This window comes from Mobula birostris, chromosome 7, assembly GCF_030028105.1.
Source record: "Mobula birostris isolate sMobBir1 chromosome 7, sMobBir1.hap1, whole genome shotgun sequence".
Taxonomy (NCBI): domain Eukaryota; kingdom Metazoa; phylum Chordata; class Chondrichthyes; order Myliobatiformes; family Myliobatidae; genus Mobula; species Mobula birostris.
Genome location: NC_092376.1, coordinates 57959986 through 57982318, shown reverse-complemented (window position 1 = coordinate 57982318; position 22333 = coordinate 57959986). Strand labels below are relative to the sequence as shown.

Genomic DNA, 22333 nt, shown 5'->3' with positions numbered 1-22333 from the left:
TGATTCTCTCATGATTCTTCCTACACTTCTATCTTTCTGGCATTTTTAACACTATTATGAAACTTCTTTATTCCATCCTTATTGATTTCCTTGGGTTTACACAATGGACTCACATCCTTTTCAGGTGATTCATGGGCATGTTTCGGCTGACCATCCATTCTCCCTGCCACTAGGCAAATCCCAGCTGTTTTCTTTATGGTCAAGCCAGTTTCTCAGTGTAAACTTCTTTGCACCTAGAAGCAGGAGTTCATCTCTGAGTGATACCTCTGGCGTAATAGCATTAAACTCACACCCTCCAGCAGGTTTTCACAATATAGTTTGAGTACAGAGAGGAAATTAAGAACCTGGTGGCATGGTGCGAAGACAATAACCTTTCCCTCAATGTCAGCAAGACGAAGGAATTGGTTGTTGACTTCAGAAGGAGTAGCAGACCGCACGACCCAATTTACATCGGTGGTGCGCAAGTGGAGTAGGTCAAAAGCTTTAAGTTCCTTGGGGTCAATATCACAAATCACCTGACTTGGTCCAACCAAGCAGAGTTCACTGCCAAGAAGGCCCACCAGCTCCTTTACTTCCTAAGGAAACTGAAGAAATTTGGCCTGTCCCCTAAAACCCTCACTAATTTTTATAGATGCACCGTAGAAAGCATTCTTCTAGGGTGCATCACAACCTGGTATGGAAGTCGTCCTGTCCAAGGCCAGAAGAAGCTGCAGAAGATCGTGAACATGGCGCAGCACGTCACACAAACCAATCTTCCATCTGTGGACTCACTTTACACTGCACGCTGTCGGAGCAATGCTGCCAGGATAATCAAGGACACGACGCACCCAGCCAGCACACTTTTCGTCCCTCTTCCCTCCAGGAGAAGGCTCAGGAGCTTAAAGACTCATACGGCCAGATTTGGGAACAGCTTCTTTCCAACTGTGATAAGACGGCTGAACGGATCCTGAACCGGATCTGGGCCGTACTCTCCAAATATCCGGACCTGCCTCTCGGTTTTTTTGCACTACCTTACTTTCCATTTTTCTATTTTCTAATTATGATTTATAATTTAATTTTAAAAAATATTTACTAATTTTTACTATTTTTAATATTTTAATATTTAATATTTGTAATCCAGGGAGTGGGAAGCACAGAATTAAATATCGCTGTGATGATTGTACGTTCTAGTATCAATTGTTTGGCGACAATAAAGTATAAAGTATAGTTCTATGCTAGTCTAATAACATGTCTGCTTTCTGCCCCTGTCAATCAAATTAATACTTCTGAAGAAATATTTAACCAGAACATCCTCCACATTGCTGCAATATTCTACATCTATTTTGAGAGCTTATTGGAGTGCTAAAGGACTTCCTAATGCAATCAATTATAGAACACAGTTTTATTTGAACTCCAAAGTTTGAATTAACCAGTTTTGTCACGTGTCCTGTGACGGGTTAAAGAACCAGCAGAAATGGAAAACACCTTGGAGTCTGGTATTGCTGTTAACTGACGCTCATTTATTAGTAACTACGCAATACAGTAATATAAAATCAGATAAATCGAACAGGTTAGCAATGATTATCTATGTAAGTGTGGAAATATAAACACCAAGCTTCTTCAAGCCTAGGGGTTAAATGGATACAGTCTTACGATGATGGGTAAAGTTCAGTTCAGTCGTGGTACTGAGTTGAGCAGTGATGGACAGAGAGAGGTGTTGTGGTTGTCCGAGTAAGCCGATGCCATTGATTCTTCCTGTTGTCCTCTGAAACTTCCAAGTTAGCCAAACTTGACCAACTTAACAGCACCATCTTCAAGTGATAGTCTACCAACCTAGGCAAAGGTTAGACACACAGGTAGACTCCACAGGGTCGCTCTTTCACACACTAATAATCACAAATCGATCCCTCACAATCAATCCTCAGTCCCACACTCATGGGTACCTGAACAGGATAGTGGTAACTTCACCACACCTTAATGCGTCTGCGTGTCCCTGAATTGAATTAACCAGCCCTCTCCAAGATCAGAATCAGAATGAAGTTTATTACCACTGACATTTGGTATGAAAATTGTTGCTTTGCAGTAGCAATACAGTGCAAGAAAAATATAATAACTATTAGTTACAATAAGAAATATAAAAACAAATAAAAAATACTGCATAAAGAGAGCTAAATAGTGAAGCTGTGTTCATGGGTTCATGGACTGTTCAGAAATTTGATGATGGAGGGGAAGAAGCTATTCCTAATATGTTGAGTTTGTACCTTCAGGCACTTGCACCTCCTCCTTGATCAGGCATGTCTTGGACGGTAAGGCCCCTTATTGATAGATGCTGTCTTCTTGAGACAATTCCTTTCAAAGATGACTTTTATGAAGGGCAGGCTAGTGGCCACAATGGTGTAGGCTGAGTCTGTGCTGGAGTGTTTTTTTCAGTCCTGTGTACTGGCACCTCCATACCAGACATTGATTCAACCAGTCAGAATACTCTCCATGATACATCGTAGAAATTTGTTAGAGTCTCTGGTGACATACCAAATCTCCTCAAACTCCCAAATGAAGTATAACCACTGGCACATCTTCTTCGTGATTGCATCACTACGTTGTGCCCAGGATAAATTCTCTGAGATGTTGCTGCCCAGGAACTAGAATCTGCTCACCCTTTCCACTGCTGATCCATCAATGGATACTGGTGTGTGTTCTCCCAACTTCCCCTTCCTGAAGTTAACAATCTACTCCTTGGTTTTACTGACATTGAGTGCAAGGTGGTTGTTGTGATTGCACTCAACTAACTGATCTATCTCATTCCTGTAAGCCTCTTCTTCATCAATGGGATTCTTCCAACAACAGTTGTGTCATTAGCAATTTTATATATTCTCTATTCACTAAAATAAAGTGAGGCTTGCTTTAAACAATCTCATCTGCCTGCTGAGGATAGTATTCAACATCACTTTAGTCAACAACCATTTTGCTAGGAAGGAAGTTAATCTTTAAAGTGAATTAAAATAAAACAAAATAACATTTGGGAGAAGTGTATACCCAAATGGCTGACACATGCAAGTGGATTGAAGATATCTCTGGAACAATACAAAAATATATCAGACCTAGTCATACGATCCCTATAACTGGAGCAACAGTGTTTATTTAATAATGTCACATACCTTCTAGATCAGGGTGGAAAGAAAGGAAATGTGTGCCAATGAGTTTCAGCAATCAGACTGGCACCAGTGTATTGGCCCTAATTCTCCAATCAATTATCTTATTATTTACTTGCTTAGAGATTCAGCATGGTAACAGGCCTTTCTGGCCCAACAAGCCTATGCCGCTCAGTTATACCCATGTGACCAATTACCTTGCTAACCCAAACGACTTTGGAATGTGGGAGGAAACCAATGCGGTCATGGGCAGAACGTACAAACTCATCACAGCCAGCGGCGGAATTTGAACCCAGGTTGCTGGTGCTGTAAAGAGTTACACTAACTGCTATGCTACCATGTCATCCCAATGTGTGGGATTATTGGCCTTCGTGAAATGGCAGAAACTGCAGAATAATTCTGGTAGCATTTTTTTTCTGAAAGTAGTGGCAATATGGTTACAGATATGGGGTCAGATGGATTAGGGAATAGATCAACATTGGACTTATTACAGTCTCTCTGCTAACTGGGAAAACTCAGGTCAATGTCACCTCTGCTTTTTCTGTTGTCATCTACATTCAAAAAAACCACTAATGCACTCTTTCATTCAAACTTCTCTTTTCTTTTTAATTAGGTTTCATCAGTGCAATATTGTAGTGGAAATTTATGTTCATGAATTTCCTGAAACTTGTTGCATATTCCAGCATTGTTTTCTATTTCTCAGCATCTGTAGCCAGAACTTGTAACTTACTCCATTTCGATAGTTTTGACAACTGATTATTGTAGTTAGTTTCAAGCTGTGATCATAACATTATTCACAACTTGCTCACGGAATTCTGATTTCTTCAGAACAGTTATGAGTGAACAAATCTCTGTTCTTAATTTAACATAGAACATAGAACATAGAATAGTACAGCACAGTACAGGCCCTTCGGCCCACAATGTTGTGCCGACCCTCAAACCCTGCCTCCCATATAATCCCTACCTTAAATTCCTCCATATACCTGTCTAGTAGTCTCTTAAATTTCACTAGTGTACCTGCCTCCACCACTGACTCAGGCAGTGCATTCCACGCACCAACCACTCTCTGAGTAAAAAACCTTCCTCTAATATCCTCCTTGAACTTCCCACCCCTTACCTTAAAGCCATGTCCTCTTGTATTGAGCAGAGGTGCCCTGGGGAAGAGGCGCTGGCTATCCACTCTATCTATTCCTCTTATTATCTTGTACACCTCTATCATGTCTCCTCTCATCCTCCTTCTCTCCAAAGAGTAAAGCCCTAGCTCCCTTAATCTCTGATCATAATGCAGAACTACCCTATCTAACCTATCTACCTGTGAGACAATTTTCAGTGATCTGTGGACATGTACCCCCAGATCCCTCTGCTCCTCCACACTACCAAGTATTCTGCCATTTACTTTGTACTCTGCCTTGGAGTTTGTCCTTCCAAAGTGTACCAGCTCACACTTCTCCAGGTTGAACTCCATCTGCCACTTCTCAGCCCACTTCTGCATCCTATCAACGTCTCTCTGCAATCTTCGACAATCCTCTACACTATCTACAACACCACCAACCTTTATGTCATCTGCAAACTTGCCAACCCACCCTTCTTCCCCACATCCAGGTGGTTAATAAAAATCACGAAAAGTAGAGGTCCCAGAACCGATCCTTGTGGGGCACCACTAGTCACAACCCTCCAATCCGTATGTACTCCCTCCACCACGACCCTCTGCCTTCTGCAGGCAAGCCAATTCTGAATCCACCTGGCCAAACTTCCCTGGATCCCATGCCTTCTGACTTTCTGAATAAGCCTACCATGTAGAACCTTGTCAAGTGCCTTACCAAAATCCATGTAGATCATATCCACTGCACTACCCTCATCTATATGCCTGGTCATCTCCTCAAAGAATTCTATCAGGCTTGATAGACATGATCTGCCCTTCACAAAGCTATGTTGACTGTCCCTGATCAGACCATGATTCTCTAAATGCCTATAGATCCTATCTCTAAGAATCTTTTCCAACAGCTTTCCCACTATAGACGTAAGGCTCACTGGTCTATAATTACCCGGACTATCCCTACTACCTTTTTTGAACAAGGGGACCACATTTGCCTCCCTCCAATCCTCTGGTACCATTCCCGTGGAGAATGGGGACATAAATATCCTAGCCAGAGTCTCAGCAATCTCTTCCTTCGCCTCGAGGAGCAGCCTGGGGAATATTCCATCAGGCCCCAGGGACTTATCCGTCCTAATGTATTTTAACAACTCCAACACCTCCTCTCCCCTGTGTCCTTGTTGTGGTTTGCAGCAAATGTTATGCATCTTCTACCTTTTTAACATAATTTTTCTCACCAATTTCCTTCCAAGTAGCACAATATTTTGACTTTTCCATTGGGATTCAATGATGATGAGGTCTCTTTTTTAGTTTGACTCTTCATAGGCAATGTTGAAAGAGTTATGCTGATTTCAGGATTTGAGACCTACCACTCAGCCAAACAATAAACAATTCCATCAATAACAAGCCTGCAAAAGCATGGTAAGTTTTAACCAAGTACCTATGCTGCTTTCGCTTTAATACGCTGCATATATATTTCTAAAAGGTCACTCGGCTGAAGTTCAACAGCCACGAGAGATATTGGACCTCTCCTTTCATCATGATTGGGCAGTAGCTCAACATCTTTCCTTTGCAATCTCCCTCTCCCTCCCTCCTCTCCCTCTCCTTCCTCTCCCTCTCCTCTCTCCCTCCCACTCTCTACTTTCCCTTCTCTCCCACCCCTCTATCCCTCCCCTGCCCCTCTCTCGTCCCCCTCTCCCCTCTCTCGTCCCCCTCTCTCCATCCCCCTCTCTCGTCCCCCTCTCTCCACCCCCCTCCCATCCTGCTCCCCCTCTCCCACTCCCCCTCTCCCCTTCTCTCCCTCCCCTCCCCCTCTCACCCCTCCCCCTCCCCTTCCCCCACTCTCCCTCCCCTCTCCCACTCTCTCTCCTCTTCCCGCTCTCTCTCCCTCTCCCTCTCTCTCCCCCTCTCTGACCTCTTAATTGGTTTTTAAAGTAATTGCTTCCATGAACATATTTTATGTGAGGCCTTGTGAGAGAGAAATATGTGAAGTTATGTCTGCTTAGTGAGAGTCTCAAAAGGTGAACTGATGTTCTCTACTTCATAGGAATGTAATAAAATAAGAATACATGTATGAATATAAAATTAATTCTTTTAGTATGACTGAAACACAAAGTTGGTCAAATTACCCTCAATTTAACTTTTCACCCACTCGCTTTCATAAATTTGGATACAATTTATCAGCTAGGCGATGCATTTGTCTCAGGTCCTGTTACTTTCTTCATTGCCATATATGATAAATTTGTCGTGGATACTTTTGTTTTACATTTATGGTCGACAGAGGTTCAAAACTATTCATTCAGGGGAAATAAACACTGTTATGGACTCGGTGTGGATGTTACCAAATCATTCAATGATTGATTCCATGGTTTATCGAAGAAGGTAGCATTGGAACTGAGTGCCAATGTCTTCATCCAAGGAACCTAAACCATAAACTCAGAAATAGTGACATCAATAGAGCTGGCACAGGGGAAATGGAAGGTAATGCTGTTGTTATCTGATATCATTCTAAATCATGGCCTTTCAGTTTCTTTACATGAAATAGTGAAGTGAAAATTTTGACCAACTTGACCAACTTTACCAGCATTTCTAGCATCAGCTTACTTGGGATCTTATGAAATGATTATAGAATTAGAGACATTTCAATAGAAGCATTTTCCTTTAAAGCAGAAGTGTTTAATGTAGTGTGTTTAAGTTTTAGCTGGTGGTAGGAGAGAGGAGGGAACAGATGGGATGCTTGCAAAAGTTAGAGACCAAGTTGTTAAGGAAACAACCAGTTAAAGAAATAGAAGTTGGAAACAGAAATAAAAGTGAAACAAATTGAAACAGTGGTCAGTTATTTTAATTAGCCTTCCATTTACATTCTGAGCTCACTATATTTGACATCCTACACTGTTCTAATGGTACCCAGCATAAACTCTGAAAAAGCAGCTCTGCATACATTATATTGAATTACATGAGTTGACACATTTGGACATGGCATTGAATTTAACAATCTCAGTGTCCATTTGTTCCTCTCCACATGTGGTTGTACCTTGTTATGTTGTAACCTTAACGATTTTGTTACCTTGACAACTGTAGTCTGCATTCTATCATATACATTTTCTCTTTACTCAACAAGCCACCCACAAATTATCTGTAGCTTTACAATTTTAAGTTCTATGTCCTTTGTAATAACTATGGAGGAGGAAAGTTATATTCATCTTATAGTAGGTTAAAAGGTCAGCACAACATTGTGGGCTGAAGGGCCTATATTGTGCTGCAGTATTCTCTGTTCTTAATGCACTTGTTTTAGAGTCATAGAGCACTACAACACAGATGAAGGCCTTTTGGCCCATCTAGTCCATGCCAAACTTTCATGTTGCCCAGCCCCATCAACCTGCATCCAGGCCATAGCCCTCCAAACCCCTTCCCATCCAAGCACATATCCAACTTTTTCTTAAAGTTGAAATCAACCCCACATCCACCATTTCAGCTGGCAGCTCATTCCATACTCTCACCACCTTCTGAGTGAAGATTTCTCCTTATCTTCCCCTTAAACATCTCACCCTTAATGCATGACCTCTAGTTTTAGTCTCACTCAAGCTCAGTGGAAAAAAGCCTGCTTGTATTTACCCTATCTACACCCCTCATAATTTTGTATACCTCTGTCAAATCTCCCTTAGTTCTCCAGCCCTCCAGGGAATAAAGTCCAAACATATTCGACCTTTCTCTATCCTTCAGGTTACAGGGAAATTTTATACCACATGGAAAAAATATCCTTCAGACTAATTTGTCCAGGCCAGTCCAGGTACCTTATTGAGTAAGTTCCATTTGCTTGCGTTTTGGCCCATATCCCTCTGTACCTATTCAAATGTAACTGCATTGATACCTGCCTCCACTAGTTCCTCTGGTAGCTTGATCCATATACCTATAATCCTGTGTGTGAAGTAATTGTCTCTCAAGTCCCTCTTAAGTCTTTTCCCACTCACCTCAAAACTATGCCCTCTGGTTTTAGTCTCCTCTACCCAGTATAAAATATACTGCAACAATCTACCTTAGCTATGTTTCCGACATGATTTTATAAACCTGTAGAGGATCACCACTTAGCCTCCTTCACTCCATGGTGAATATTGCCAGCCTATCCAGTCTTTCCTCATAACTCAAGATTGCCATTCCTGGCAATGTCCCTGTGAACCTTCCCTGTACCCTCTCTGGTTTAGTAATATCTTGCTTATAGTGAGGTGACCATTGCTGCACACAATACTTTAGGTGTAGTCTGACCAACAGCGATTGCAGAACATCTCAACTCTTGTACCCAGTTAACTAGTTAATGAATGATTACATTCTTTGTAATCTGATGGTGATTGTGGAAGAGATGTCGCCAATCTAAACTAACTGGAGTCTGCAAGTGAGGACATTGAGGATCCAATTGCACAATGAGGTATTGGGGCTCAAGTCTTGGATCTGGTTGATTGGTTTTGAAGGGATGATAGTGTGAAATGCTGAGATATAGTCAATGAAGAGCCTTAGTGTTTATGCATATTTAGACCATAAGACCATACGACATAGAAGCAGAATTAGGCTATTCAGCCCATTGAGTCTGCTCTGCCATTCCATCATGGCTGATCCCAGATCCCACTCAACCCCATACACCGGCTCTCTCACCATATCTTTTAATGCCCTGATGGATCATGAAATGATCAACTTCCACCTTAAATATACCCTCTACTTGCCCTCCACTGCAGTCTGTGGCAGATCATTCCATGGATTCACCATTCTCTGGTTAAAAAAATTCCTCCTTACCTCTGTACTAAAAGGTCGCCCCTCAATTTTAAGGCTGTGCCTTCTATTTCTGGATACCCCCACCATGGGAAACATCCTCTCCACATTCAACCTACCTAATCCTTTCAACATTCAGTAGGTTTCAATGAGATCCACACATATTCTTCTAAATTCCTGTGAGTACAGGCCCAAAGCTGCCAAATGCTCCTCATATGTTAAGCCCTCCATTGTTGAAACCATCCTCGTGAACCTCCTCTGGACTCAGTCCAATGACAACACATTTGTTCTGAGATATAGGCCCAAAACTGTTGATAATACTCCAAGTACAGCCTAACTAGTATCTTATAAAGGTTCAGCATTATCTCCTTGCTTTTATATTCTATTCTCCTTGAAATAAATGCCAATATTCACCCAGTAGCACTCATATCTACAGTGATGAAATGGTTTGAAAGATTGGTCATGACTAGACTGAACCCCTACCTTGGCAAGGACCCAGACCCATTGCAATTTTCCTACCGCCTTAATAGGTCAACTGCAGATGCAATCTTAATGGCTCTTCACACGGCCTTAGACCACCTGGACAATACAAACACCTGTGTCAGGATGCTGCTCATTGACCTTAGCTCAGCATTTAATACCATCATTCCCGCAATCCTGATTGGGAAGCTGCAGAACCTGGGCCTCTGTACCTCCCTCTGCAATTGGGTCTTCGACTTCCTAACCGGAAGACCACAATCTGTGCAGATTGGTGATAACACCTCCTTCTTGCTGACAATCAACACTGGTGCACCTCAGGGGGTGTGTGCTTAGCCCACTGCTCTCCTCTCTCTCTACTCATGACTGTATGGCTAGGCACAGCTCAAATACCACCTATAAGTTTGCTGATGATACAACCATTGATGGTAGAATCTTAGATGGTGATGAGAGGGCGTACAGGAGTGAGATATGCCAACCAATGGAGTGGTGTCACAGCAACAACATTGCACTCAACGTCAGTAAGATGAAAGAGCTGATTGTGGACTTCAGGAAGGGTAAGACGAAGGAACACATACCAATCCTCATAGAGGGATCAGAAGTGGAGAGAGTGAGCAGCTTCATGTTCCTGGGTGTCAAGATCTCTGAGGATCTAACCTGGTCCCAACATATCGATGCAGCTATAAAGAAGGCAAGACAGCGACTATACTTTATTAGGAGCCTGAAGGGATTAGTTATGTCAACAGAAATACTCAAAAACTTCCATAGATGTACAGTGGAGAGCATTCTGACAGGCTGCATCACTGTCTGGTACGGAGGGGCTACTGTACAGGACTGAAAGGAGCTGCAGAAGATTGTAAACTTAGTCAGTTCCATCTTGGGTACTAGCCTACAAAGTACCCAGGACATCTTCAAGGAGAGGTGTCTCAGAAAGGCAGTGTCCCTTGTTAAGGAACTCCAGCATCCAGGGCATGCCCTTTTCTCACTGTTACCATCAGGTAGGAGGTACAGAAGCCTGAAGGCACACACTCTGCGATTCAGGAACAGCTTCCTCCCCTCTGCCAACCGATTCCTAAATGAACATTGAACTCTTGAACACTACCTCACTCTTTTCATATATATTATTCCTGCTTTTGCACAATTTTTAATCTACTCAATATACGTATATGGTAATTGATTTACTTATTTATTTATTATTATAAGTTTTTTTTTCTTCTTCTATATTACATATTGCATTGAACTGCTGCTGCTAAGTTAACAAATTTCACGACACTTGCCAGTGATAATAAACCTGATTCTGATTAACTTTGTCATTAGCGCCTGTATGGACCATGACCTCCAGCTGTTCACCCACCCACTTAAGAAAGCTAAGGACTCTATCCGAGATGTCCCTGACCCTGGCACCTGGAAGGCAACATGCCATCTGGGAATCTCATTCTCATCCGCAGAACCTCCTTTTTCACCCCCTAACCTAACAAATCTCCCATCACCACAGCTCACCTCTTCTCTCCCTGAGCCAGACAGACTCAATAGCTGAGAACTGACCGCCGTGACTTTCTTCCGCTAGATCATTCACCCTGATGGTATCCTATTGTTGAGGTGGGTGGCCACAGGGGTACTCTGCAAACACCTTTCACCCTCCTGACTGTCATCCATTTAAAGTTTCATCACATTTTTTATGTTAACTTTCTCTGTCATTGTCTAAAAATTGTAATTTACTGTCAGTATTCCTTATTTAAAATTAAAGAAAAACACGGGCTGGATATATGATCCTTAAAGGAGTACACACAATACTTCTGTTTGATATCCTGTGAATTGCATTCAAATGACCATTAGCTGATTAACAAACCAGAATTACGGACTTAAATTCACTGTTAAATTTGTTATTCAAAATATATTCTCTGACTTCATTACAAGATTAATGCTAATTTCGAGCAGTTGTGCTGTGTGCCGTACGTAGAGCTGCGATTATATTAAGGATAGTAATCATGGTAATATGAGCCCTGCATGTAGAGTTTGTCAAATGTACGACAGTGGAAGCAATTGCAGCACTTTATTCTTCTTTTTTATTTCTCATATTGGATTGATGGTAAGTGATATGATATATTGTTTAATGGTGAATATATTGTTATACATGGAAATGTTGTTGGGAGTGGTAACTGGGATGTAGTCCATCTGGCCCAGGTAACTTATCCACCTTAAGAGCTTTGAGTTTGCCTAGCAACTTTTCTTTGTAATAGCAATGGTACTCACCCCTGCTCCCTGACACTCACCGACCTCTGGCACACTGCTAATGTCTTCCACAGCGAAGACTGATGCAAAGTATCCATTAAGTTCATCTGCCGTTGCTTTGTCTCCCATTGCAACCTCACCAGTATCATTTTCCAGTGGTCCAATATCAACTCTCCCCCATCCCCCATTTACAACTGAAAACAACTTTTGGTATCCTGGTTTATATTTTTGGCTAGTTTGCCCTCATATTTCATCTTTTCACTTCTTATAGCTTTATTAATTGCCTTTTGTTGGATTTTAAAAGCTTTCCAATCATTCAACCTTCCACTCACTTTTGCTACCTTATATGCCCTTTCCTGGGCTTTTATGTAGTCCTTAAGCTTGCTTATCAGCCACGGCTGCCTGTCCCTGCCATTGGAGAACGACTCCTTCTGTGGGACAAATCTATCCTGCATCTTGTGAACTATTTTCAGAAACTTCAGCCACCTCTGCTGTACCGTCATCCCCACTAGTATCCTCCTCCAATCCACCTGGGCAAGCCTTTCTCTCATGCCTCTGTAATTTCCTTTATTCCATTGCAATACTGATACATGTAACTTAAACTTCTCCCTCTCAAATTGCAGTATGAATTTAATCATATTAAGATCATTGTCTCCTAAGGGTTTCTTTACATTAAACTCCCTGATAAGATCTGGGTTATTACACAGCATCCGGTCTAAGATAGCCTTTCCCTGAGTAGGTCCAGCACAAGCTGCTCTAAAAAGCCATCTCATAGGCATTGAACAAATTCTCTCTCTTGTGATCCAACACCAACCTGATTTTCCCCATCCTCTTGCATATGGAAGCCCCAATACAATTGTGTCATTACACTTATTACATGCCTTTTCCAGCTCCCTTTGCAATCTCAACCGCAGATCTTGGCTACTACTTGGAGATTCCCATAATGTTTTTTTTAAATTTACTGTCCACATTTTTCCAGGGTTGAACGAAGTGCCAATAAAATAGCATTTGCTGTGACCTGTTGTAATAGTAGGTATATTGGAGTGAATATGTCGTGGTTTCTTGTGTCTCACAAATGACCAGGAGGCGCAGAAGATTCTTCTAGAAGTTTTAAGCTTTAATTTGCAAATCAAATCTGAGACAGTCAGTGAGCTAGTTGCTGAGTGCCCACTGATCTTTGTACATAGCATTTTTTATAGCACTCTTCTGGCTTAGCTGCATTAGCATATCCCATCAGTCTACAGTTGCATATCATCAATATACCAGCTCCTGACTTGCCACTATTGTTTTTACCCCTTAATTTAATCATGTCCTGGTTTACATTCTGGGCCATGTGTTTTCTCATCCCTGGCCACAGCTATCTCTTAGTTAGCCTGTCATTAACAAACTGCCGCATGTTTCATCATCCTATCTGCCACCGTTATCTTTTTACTTGGTTACATTCTAATGAGCCAATAGTACACAGGTTACATTCTAGCTAATAAGTCAATGGTTACATAGTAAATACCGTAGAAAATACAATGTGTACCCAGTAAATCAATACAATTAATAAACACTTAATACATAGTAAACACTTAGTGCCTAGTAAACACTTCACAAGATCACAAGACAAAGGAGCAGAAGTAGGCCATTCAGCCCATCGAGTCTGCTCCACAGCTCCCCCATGAACTAAACTATTCACCCATCTAGTTCCAATTTCCGGCTTTTTCCCCATATCCCTTGATACCCTGACTAATTAGATACCTGTCAATCTCCTCCTTAAACACCCTCAATGATTGGGCCTCCACAGCTGTATGTGGCAACCAATTCCACAAGTCCACGGCCCTCTGGCTAAAAAAAATTCTCCTCATCTCTGTTTTAACTGGGTACCCTCTAATTCTAAGACTATGGCCTCTTGTCCTGGACTCACCCACTAAGGGAAACAACCTTTCCACATCTACTCTGTCCAACCCTTTCAACATTCGAAATGTTTCTATGAGATCCCCTCTCATTCTTCTATACTCTAATGAATACAATCCAAGAGCTGACAAATGCTCCTCATATGCTAGCCCCTGCATTCCAGGAATCATCCTTGTAAATCTTCTCTGAACTCTCTCCAACATCAGTGCATCCTTTCTAAGGTAGGGGGCCCAAAACTGCACACAGTATTCCAAATGAGGTCTCACTAATGCCCCATAGAGCCTCATCAACACCTCCTTACTCTTATACACTATTCCTCTTGAAATGAATGCCAACATAGCATTCGCTTTCCTTACCGCCAATCCAACTTGGTGGTTAACCTTTAGGGTATCCTGCACAAGGACCCCCAAGTCCCTTTGCACTTTGGATTTTTGAATTTTCTCCCCATCTAAATAATAATCTGCCCGATTATTTCTTCTTCTGAAATGTACAACCGTACATTTGTCAATGTTGTATCTCATCTGCCATTTCTTTGCCCACTCTCCTAAACTGACTAAGTCTCTCTGCAACCTTTCCATTTCTTCAACATTTCCTGCTCCTCCACCTATCTTGGTGTCATCCGCAAATTTAGCCACAAAACCATTTAATCCATAATCCAAGTCATCGATATACATCATAAAAAGAAGCGGCCCCAACACCGACCCCTGCAGAACACCACTAGTAACCAGCAACCAATCAGAATAGGATCCCTTTACTCCCACCCTTTGCTTTCTGCCTATCAGCCAATGCTCCACCCATTTCAATATCTTTCTTATAATTCCTTGGGCTCTCATCTTATTAAGCAGCCTCATATGCGGCACCTTATCGAAGGCCTTTTGAAAATCCAAATACACAACATCCACAGCCTCTCCCTTGTCAATCTTATTCGAGATTACCTCAAAAAATTGCAATAGGTTGGTAAGGCAGGATCTTCCCTTCATCAAACCATGCTGGCTTCGGCCTATCTTGTCATGCACCTCGAGGTATTTCATAACATTGACTTGAGGATTGACTCCAATATCTTTCCAACTACCGATGTCAGACTAATAGGTCTGTAATTTTCTTTTTGCTGCCTCCTTCCTTTCTTAAATAGCGGAACTACATTTGCTTACTTAGTAAGCAGTGTTTCATAACAAATGATACATATTGTTTTCCAAAAGATACAAATTGCTCCTCAGGCAGGAGTTGATATGTTTCATCACCCACATCACAAAGCAATTTATCACTGTGGATGGAAGTGCTACTGGATCATGGTATTGGGAAACGTTACCATTTCCTTCTTAGTTTACCAATATAACTAAAGCCTGCTCGAAGCGTGGGCACCTCAAACAGATGAAGTGTGATGTCAAAGATATCAGTAAACCATCTGGCCAGTTGATCAGCACAGGTTTTCAGTACTTGGCCAAACACTCCAGATGCCTTCTGGTAGTGTAATCGTGGTCAAGTGTGTTGGGACCCTTAGTGTTGCAGATGAGGTGTTAATGATGATAATAAAAATTCAACAAGCAAGTTTGGCAATGACTTGCCAAGCTGTTATTGTTTGAAAATATTGGCACTTGTTTGCTAAAGCTGCCCATTCTGCTGGAATTTTCCAGCGTATTTTTTTTTCAAATTCCAAGCATCTGCAATTTTGTGCTCTGATTTATTAAAAAAACACAGCCACAGGTAATCAACATGGGCAGCTGGTCAAAGGGTCTGCGATCTTCGGCAGCTTGCAGCCATAACCTGTGAAGTTCTGTGATGGAGTATGTACGGACGGGTCGGCTGGAGCGACAGGAGCACTTTACTCAGTGTATGAGAGCAGAAACAAGTAACATAAAAGTGATTGCAAAAGCAATCCCAATTGCAACATACTGTATCGCCTCCCAAGATTCCCACAATGGGAATGTTTGTGTATGTTGTTACTGAAGGATTCTCCCTCCTGATCTTGCGATACAGAAATGCCTTTCAAAAACGTCCACTGTTTATTCCTGTACACAGATGCTGCTTGACCTAGCATTCTGTGTGCGGAGCTTTGGATTTCCAGCATCTGCAGAATTTCTCGTGCTTACAACCTTTAAGATCGGCTAACGTAAGCTCAGCACTTTGCATCTCTAATTATTAATAGGCTGAAGACCGACACGACGCCACCCCCACCCCTCACCAGCGCCCCATGTAGTTCATCAATCTTCAGATTTAATGTTAATCGAAAACTCGCAGTGCTGGGCAAAGACTCATCCAGACTCTTCACTGACAGCAAGACGGAGCGGAGGCTGCTGCTCGCTTTCTTCGGGAAGTCATGAAAAATTCCAGTTCAAAAGTGATAGCCGTCGCTAGGTCGCTCAGTACCCTGGGGATAGTTTTTTCCCTGTTGACTTTCTGCACCAACTGCTGGCTGCTCGCGACCGAAACCTGTGCCCTGCCAAAAAATGGCACAAAACCGGAGTTCAGGCAGGTTTGTGAGTTACAGCTCAATTTGTAATCAAAGCACACAGATTGTGAGGAAGAGAGGTTAAATGCAAAGTGTGGATTGATCATTATTAATTGTAAGAGATTTGGAATTTAAATGAAATGGAAACGGGCACTTGTTTACTGTCACTGAGTGCAGAGCACGTGAAATTGTTGTAAGAAGTTTCTGTAAATCGGAGTTGATCGCTGCTGGGCGCGAGTTTCCAGTTGCATCACATACTCTCTGCTGCAAGCAACTCTTAAGCATCAGGTTATCAAAGATGGTCTGTCAGTATTTCATTCTCAAGTAACCGAGACGCCAGACACAGATTTTCATCGATAATCTGTTAGTCTCCGTCTATTGCCCCTCAAAGGACCGGGTGGGGTGCGGTGGTGAGAGGGGAGGGGGGCGATGGTGAGAGGGGAGGGGGGCGATGGTGGGAGGGGAGGGGGAAGGGTGCACTCAATGACTGGGTAGGAATAATGCAGCTGAAATTCAGAATATTTTAGAAATGTGAGAATGTTGAAGTGTTGATGAGTTAAGTGACTTGCAAATGGAAGGATGAGTCTGCTATTGGCCAAGAAGGGTGGAGGGTTTAGATGCTTTTTTTGCTGGAGGGGGTGTGGTAAACCATGTATATATGTTGTAACTCGGTTACCTGTCTGGACACAACCCTCTGCTGACTACCCCTGTGGCTCCTCCCACAGAGTCCTGTATAAAGGTGTTCGTCTTGCCCCTCCCCCTCAGTCCGGGGGCAGACACTCACTGTGGAGATCGAATTGTACAGCGAATAAAAGCCTTTCAGTATTTTACTAAACCTCAGTCTTTTGGAGTAATTGAAGGTGCTTCAGGGGGGTCGTTGCTTTGCTGCTGCTTATGCATGGAAGGAGTTGGGGGGGCTTTGGGGTTCTAACATTTAATTCATTCATTCTTTGGGGCACTCTGTTTTCATGGATGTTTGTAAAGAAAAAATAATTTCAGGATGTATATTGTATACATTTCTCTGACATTAAATTTACCTATTGAAGGTAGGAGAAGAAATTAAACAGGTTTATATACAGAACTCTATGATCCTCTATCTGCAGAGAGCCCATCTCTTACTACTGAAAGGAATGAGGAAAAAGTTGCTAATGAGCTTTAAAAGGAGAATTCTTTATCACGGATATGTCTGTATAATGTTTAGGAACGAGAAAAAAAACCTTCAAATGCCAGTCATAAAGATGCATTCAGGTTTACTGTTGGAGATTAGTTAATGAATAACAGTTAGACAACAGATTTATCAGATAAACAGGGACATGACTGCTTCATACCAGAATAAGTTGAGACTGTCTTAGACTGAGCTAAAAAATACCCTGTTTCAAATAGATTAACTTCTTTTGACATTGTCCTGTTAACGCCTGCCAAATCAAGATCTGGAAATTCTGATATCTTCCATTTAAATGCAGTAAGACATAATGGCATTGCAAACAAAGTGCAAAGATATTTGGAAGCCAAATGTAGATACAAAATTATTTTGAGCAACCCATGTCCACTTCAGTGTTAAGTTACACTTGTGACCAAGATAAAGATAACTTGAGTCCATAGTTTAAAACTTGATACTTGTGTCAGTTTTAAGAGCTCTGCCTACAAAAGAAGTAACTTTCCAATGTAGTAACCATACACCCTTGTTTATGAATGGATATACGTAATGCTGATATTTCAGAGTGTAGCTATGCTGGCCCACATGGATTGTGTGTGTGTGTGTATAAGCGTGCATACACACGTAATTATGCATCTATGTATATGTGTCCACGTGACTGTATGCTACATCTGTGTAGAATGCCTGGTAATACACACAAAATGCTGGGAGATCTCAGCAGGCCTGGCAGTATCTATGGAAAAGAGTACAGTTAATGTTTTGGGCCAAGACCATTCAGCAGAACTGTTCTCTTTTCCATAGATGCTGCCTGGCCTGCTGACTTCCTCCAGCATTTTGTGTGTGTTGCTTGGATTTCCAACATCTGCAGATTTTCTCTCGTTTGTGAGAAGAGGCTGATCTGGTCTTTGGCCCTCTTGGTCCTGCTTGTCAGAACCATTTAAACTCCATTAAATACATCTGGAAGCTGGTGTACTAAGACCCACTCCACAATAAAAGAATTGATGCACAGAAGTGGATTGGGAGAAAGTTGTCCTGGAAGCTGAGGAACTGCTGAAGAGGGTGAAGAAAATGAAGATGATGAAGAAGAAGGCAAATGATAATAACAGAAACAAGAGTGTCAAGTTAATAAAGCCAACTTTAGGGGAGTGATTAGCTATGTTAGATACTCTAGACAAGCTTCTGTATTGAGAATGTATATTCATAAATTTGAGCTTTCTTTATTCAGAGTTTTCTCAAAACATTAGAGCTCATAAAATTATGTGTTAGACAATCTTTCATCTATTTAGAATAAATTGCATTTTAAGAAAAGAAAGTGCCATTTTAGTTGTTGCATATGTGAGTTTAAATACAATAGTCTGGAAGATACTGACTAAGTTGTCCTGCTTTTCCAGAAACAAGCAAATGACAGTATGATATTGAATCAGCTGATACTGAAGAAGATAGCACAGCATGAAGCAATGATGAAAACTCGTCATTGAAAGTTAGGAGTTGCACTCTGCAGTCTAATTGAAATGATATTCACTTGATATACACTCAGTGCCACTTTATTAGATACACCGGTACACCTGCTCGATAATGCAAATATTTAATCAACCAATATATAAAACAATGCAGGTATGGTCAAGAAGTTCAGTTGTTCAGCTCAAACATCAGAATGAGGGAAGAAATGTGATTTAAATGACTTTGACCATTAAATAGTGGTTGGTGCCAGAGAGGGTGGTTTGAGTATCTCAGAAACTCTTGATCCGCTGGGATTTTCATGCGCAACTGTTTCCAGATCTTTACAGAGAATGGTATGAAAAACAAAAAAAAATCCAGTGAGCATCTGTTCTGTTGGCAAAATACCTTGCTAGTGAGAGAGGTCAGAGGAAAATGGCCAGATTGCTTCAAGCTGACAGAAAGGTGACACTAACTCAAATGACCACATGTTACAACAGTGGTGTGCAGAAGAACATCTCTGAATGCACATCACATCAAACCTTGAAGTGGATGAAAATACTGCAGCAAAAGATCAAAATATACATAAAGTGGCCACTGAGTGTATCTTAATCATTGATAATTGACTTTAATAAATTTGTTATCTACTTTTAACAGATACAATTATTACTGTAGCTTTAAAAGTATTAGAACATTGAACACAGAACATTTTAACATAGTACAAAGCTTTCAGCCCACCTTTTAACCTACTCTAAGATTAGCCTAGCCCTTCTCTCATACATAGCCCGATATTTTTCTATCATCTATGTTTAATGTATCTGCCTTTAACCAGACCTCTGGCAGGGCATTTCATGCACTCACTATTCTGTGTAAAAAAAACTTCCATCTCACATTCTATCTATACTTTCTTTCAATTTGCATATACTTATGCCCCCTGGTATTAACCATTTTCACCCTAAGAACAAGTCTCTGGTTGTCCACTTGATCTATGCCTCTTATCATGTTGTTACAAGAAACTGTTTCTGAGGTACAGTATCTTTTTCTGATTCTCTGTATCTTTCCCTCTAGAGTCTCTTGTTCTTTCCTCTTCTCTTTCCTTCTTTCCCTGGATGAAAGGATGCTGAATGATTTCTATGACAGTTTTTGGTGGTGTTTGTTGTTTTATTGTTACTTAATTTGTGATAATTGTCTTATTGTTAATTTAACAATGTGGGAGTGTGTGCATAACAACACACATGGCTTAGCATTACTTGCAATTGTAACTGATACCACAACAAGCCAGTTATAATGATCAAAAGCTTAATGGGATGTGTATTTTCTTTTTCCAACTTAGCAAATTTTCAATTGGAGACGAAACAAAGTGAAGAAGAAACAAAGCAACACTTAAAGCAAACAGCCTGATTCTAGCCCTGGATTGAGTTTCATATTTTTGTACCTCTGAAGATAGGAATCTCATTTGTCTACATATTTCAAAAGAACCTGTTCATTGGCAGAAGAGAGAGAAAGGGATAGTATGTTAACCTATAAAGTGCCAGATGAGTTAGGTAGGTTTAAGAAACTAGGTAGCATGAACTGGGTAATATAGGTACCTGCAGAACACAGTTGATATTTTATCAATAAATTGCCAGCAGTACCTTGCCTTGAGCATGGAATGTTGAATAAATCCAACTGTAATCCATTTCTTCTGTCTCCTGCCCTTTTCTCTCTCAAGCAAGTTCTTTTTCCCCAACCTCAGCCAAGATGGGGCTCTTTATCTCTCCTCTCAGCCCAGACAAAGCTCTGATCCTTCCCTCTTAGCTTTACCATTGCTCTCCTTCTCTTTCTTGGTACACCCATGACTCGGCCCCTTTGCCCTCAGCACAAATATCACTCTGATCCTTCTCTTAGTATAGCTGTAGCTAACTTTTTTTTGCTTGGCTCAATCACAGCTCTGCCCTCATTGTCTGGCCCATTCATGCCTCTGACCCCCTTCCCCCCCCAAGTGTTACCATGGTTCTGCTCCTGTTTCTCAACCAGCTGTGGTCCTACCTAAAGTATATTTAATATTTCAGTAACATTGGAGTAATATTGTAAAATATATTGTTTGATTAGGTATTCTTTGTTTAAATAATGCATTGTGGTTTATATGTACAGGTATATCACTGGCATTAAGTCTCCACTTAATAAGTGCACATCTCATATAAAGTGAAAAAACAAAGTGTACACATTCTCCTGGTCTCCCTGTGAGTTTCTTTCAAGGAAGTCTGAAATGAACCTGAGACAACTGCCTGCTGTTGAAGCTATTTACGTTTTTTAAAAAGTGCAGTGGGACGTTGGATTTAAAATAAAGGTGCAGCACATTCTACTTCAGGAAGGGACTGAGTCAGTCAAGTAAAAAAAAGACATAAAACGGACATGTTCATGGGTTCATAAACAGTGAGTACCAGGTGATAATAATAATAATAAAGAAAGCAAAAGCAAGCAGAAATGGTTGGCCACATTGGAAAGATAGACACATTGGATTGACAAGAGTTAACCGGATATTGAATATTGAGCATATTAAGCAGTATTTCTCTGGCCCTACATTCCTCCTTAGGAACACCTGGAGAATAAAGACGCTTATGTAAGGCTCCTTTTCATTGACTCCAGCTCTGCCTTTAATACCATCATTCCAAATAAACTGATTTCGAAGCTCTGGAACCTGGGCCTTAGCACCAGATCTGCAGCTGGGTCTTCAACTTCCTCACAGACAGGACCCAGGTTGTAAAAATAGGGGACAAGCTCTCCTCTACAATCACTCTGAGCACTGGTGCCCCACAAGGCTGTGTACTCAGCCCCCTGCTGTACTCAGTGTACACCCATGATTGTGTAGCCAAGTTTCCATCAAACTCAATATGTAAGTTTGCTGATGACACAACAATTGAAGGCTATATCTCGAGAAATGATGAGTTTGAGTACAGAGAGGAAATTAACCTGGTGGCATGGTGCAAAGGCATGCACCAACCTATCCCTCAACATCAACAAGACGAAGGAATTGGTTGTTGACTTCAGAAGGAGTAGCGGACCGCATGACCCAATTTACATCAGTGGTGCGCAAGTGCAACAGGTCAAAAGCTTTAAGTTCCTCGGGGTCAATATCACAAATGACCTGACTTGGTCCAACCAAGCGGAGTCCACTGCCAAGAAGGCCCACCAGCACCTTTACTTCCTGAGAAAGAAATTTGGCCTGTTCCCTAAAACCTTCACTAATTTTTATAGATGCACCGTAGAAAGCATTCTTCTAGGGCGCATCACAACCTGATATGAAAGTTGTCCTGTCCAAGACCGGAAGAAGCTGCAGAAGATCGTGAACACCGCGCAGCACATCACACAAACCAATCTTCCATCCTTGGACTCACTTTACACCGCATGCTGTCAGAGCAGTGCTGCCGGGATAATCAAGGACACGACCCACCCAGCCAATACACTTTTCATCCCTCTTCCCTCGGGGAGATGACTCAAGAGCTTGAAGACTCGTACAGCCAGATTTGGGAATAGCTTCTTTCCAATTGTGATAAGACTGCTGGATGGATCCTGACCTGGATCTGGGCCGTACCCTCCAAATACCGGACCTGCCTCTCGGTTTTTTTTTTGTACTACATTACTTTCCCTTTTCTATTTTCTATTTATGGTTTATAATTAAAAATTTTAATATTTACTATCGATTTGTAATCCAAGGAGCG

At 41.5% G+C, this 22333-nt stretch overlaps 1 protein-coding gene across 3 annotated transcripts in view; it reads left to right on the top strand.

Annotated features, from left to right (window-relative positions):
• Positions 1 to 15569: 15569 nt before the first annotated feature.
• The window catches only part of LOC140200230 (transmembrane protein 182-like), a 124428-nt gene continuing 117664 nt past the window's right edge, over positions 15570 to 22333 (top strand). Inside the window, exon 1 of one of the 3 annotated variants that reach the window (XM_072263239.1) lies at positions 15570 to 16063. In XM_072263239.1, coding sequence (XP_072119340.1) covers positions 15908 to 16063 — 156 coding nt within the window. In that variant the 5' untranslated portion in view covers positions 15570 to 15907. Of the gene's footprint in view, positions 16068 to 22333 lie in introns of all 3 variants that reach the window. The other 2 variants (XM_072263241.1, XM_072263240.1) reach the window with 2 other exon arrangements.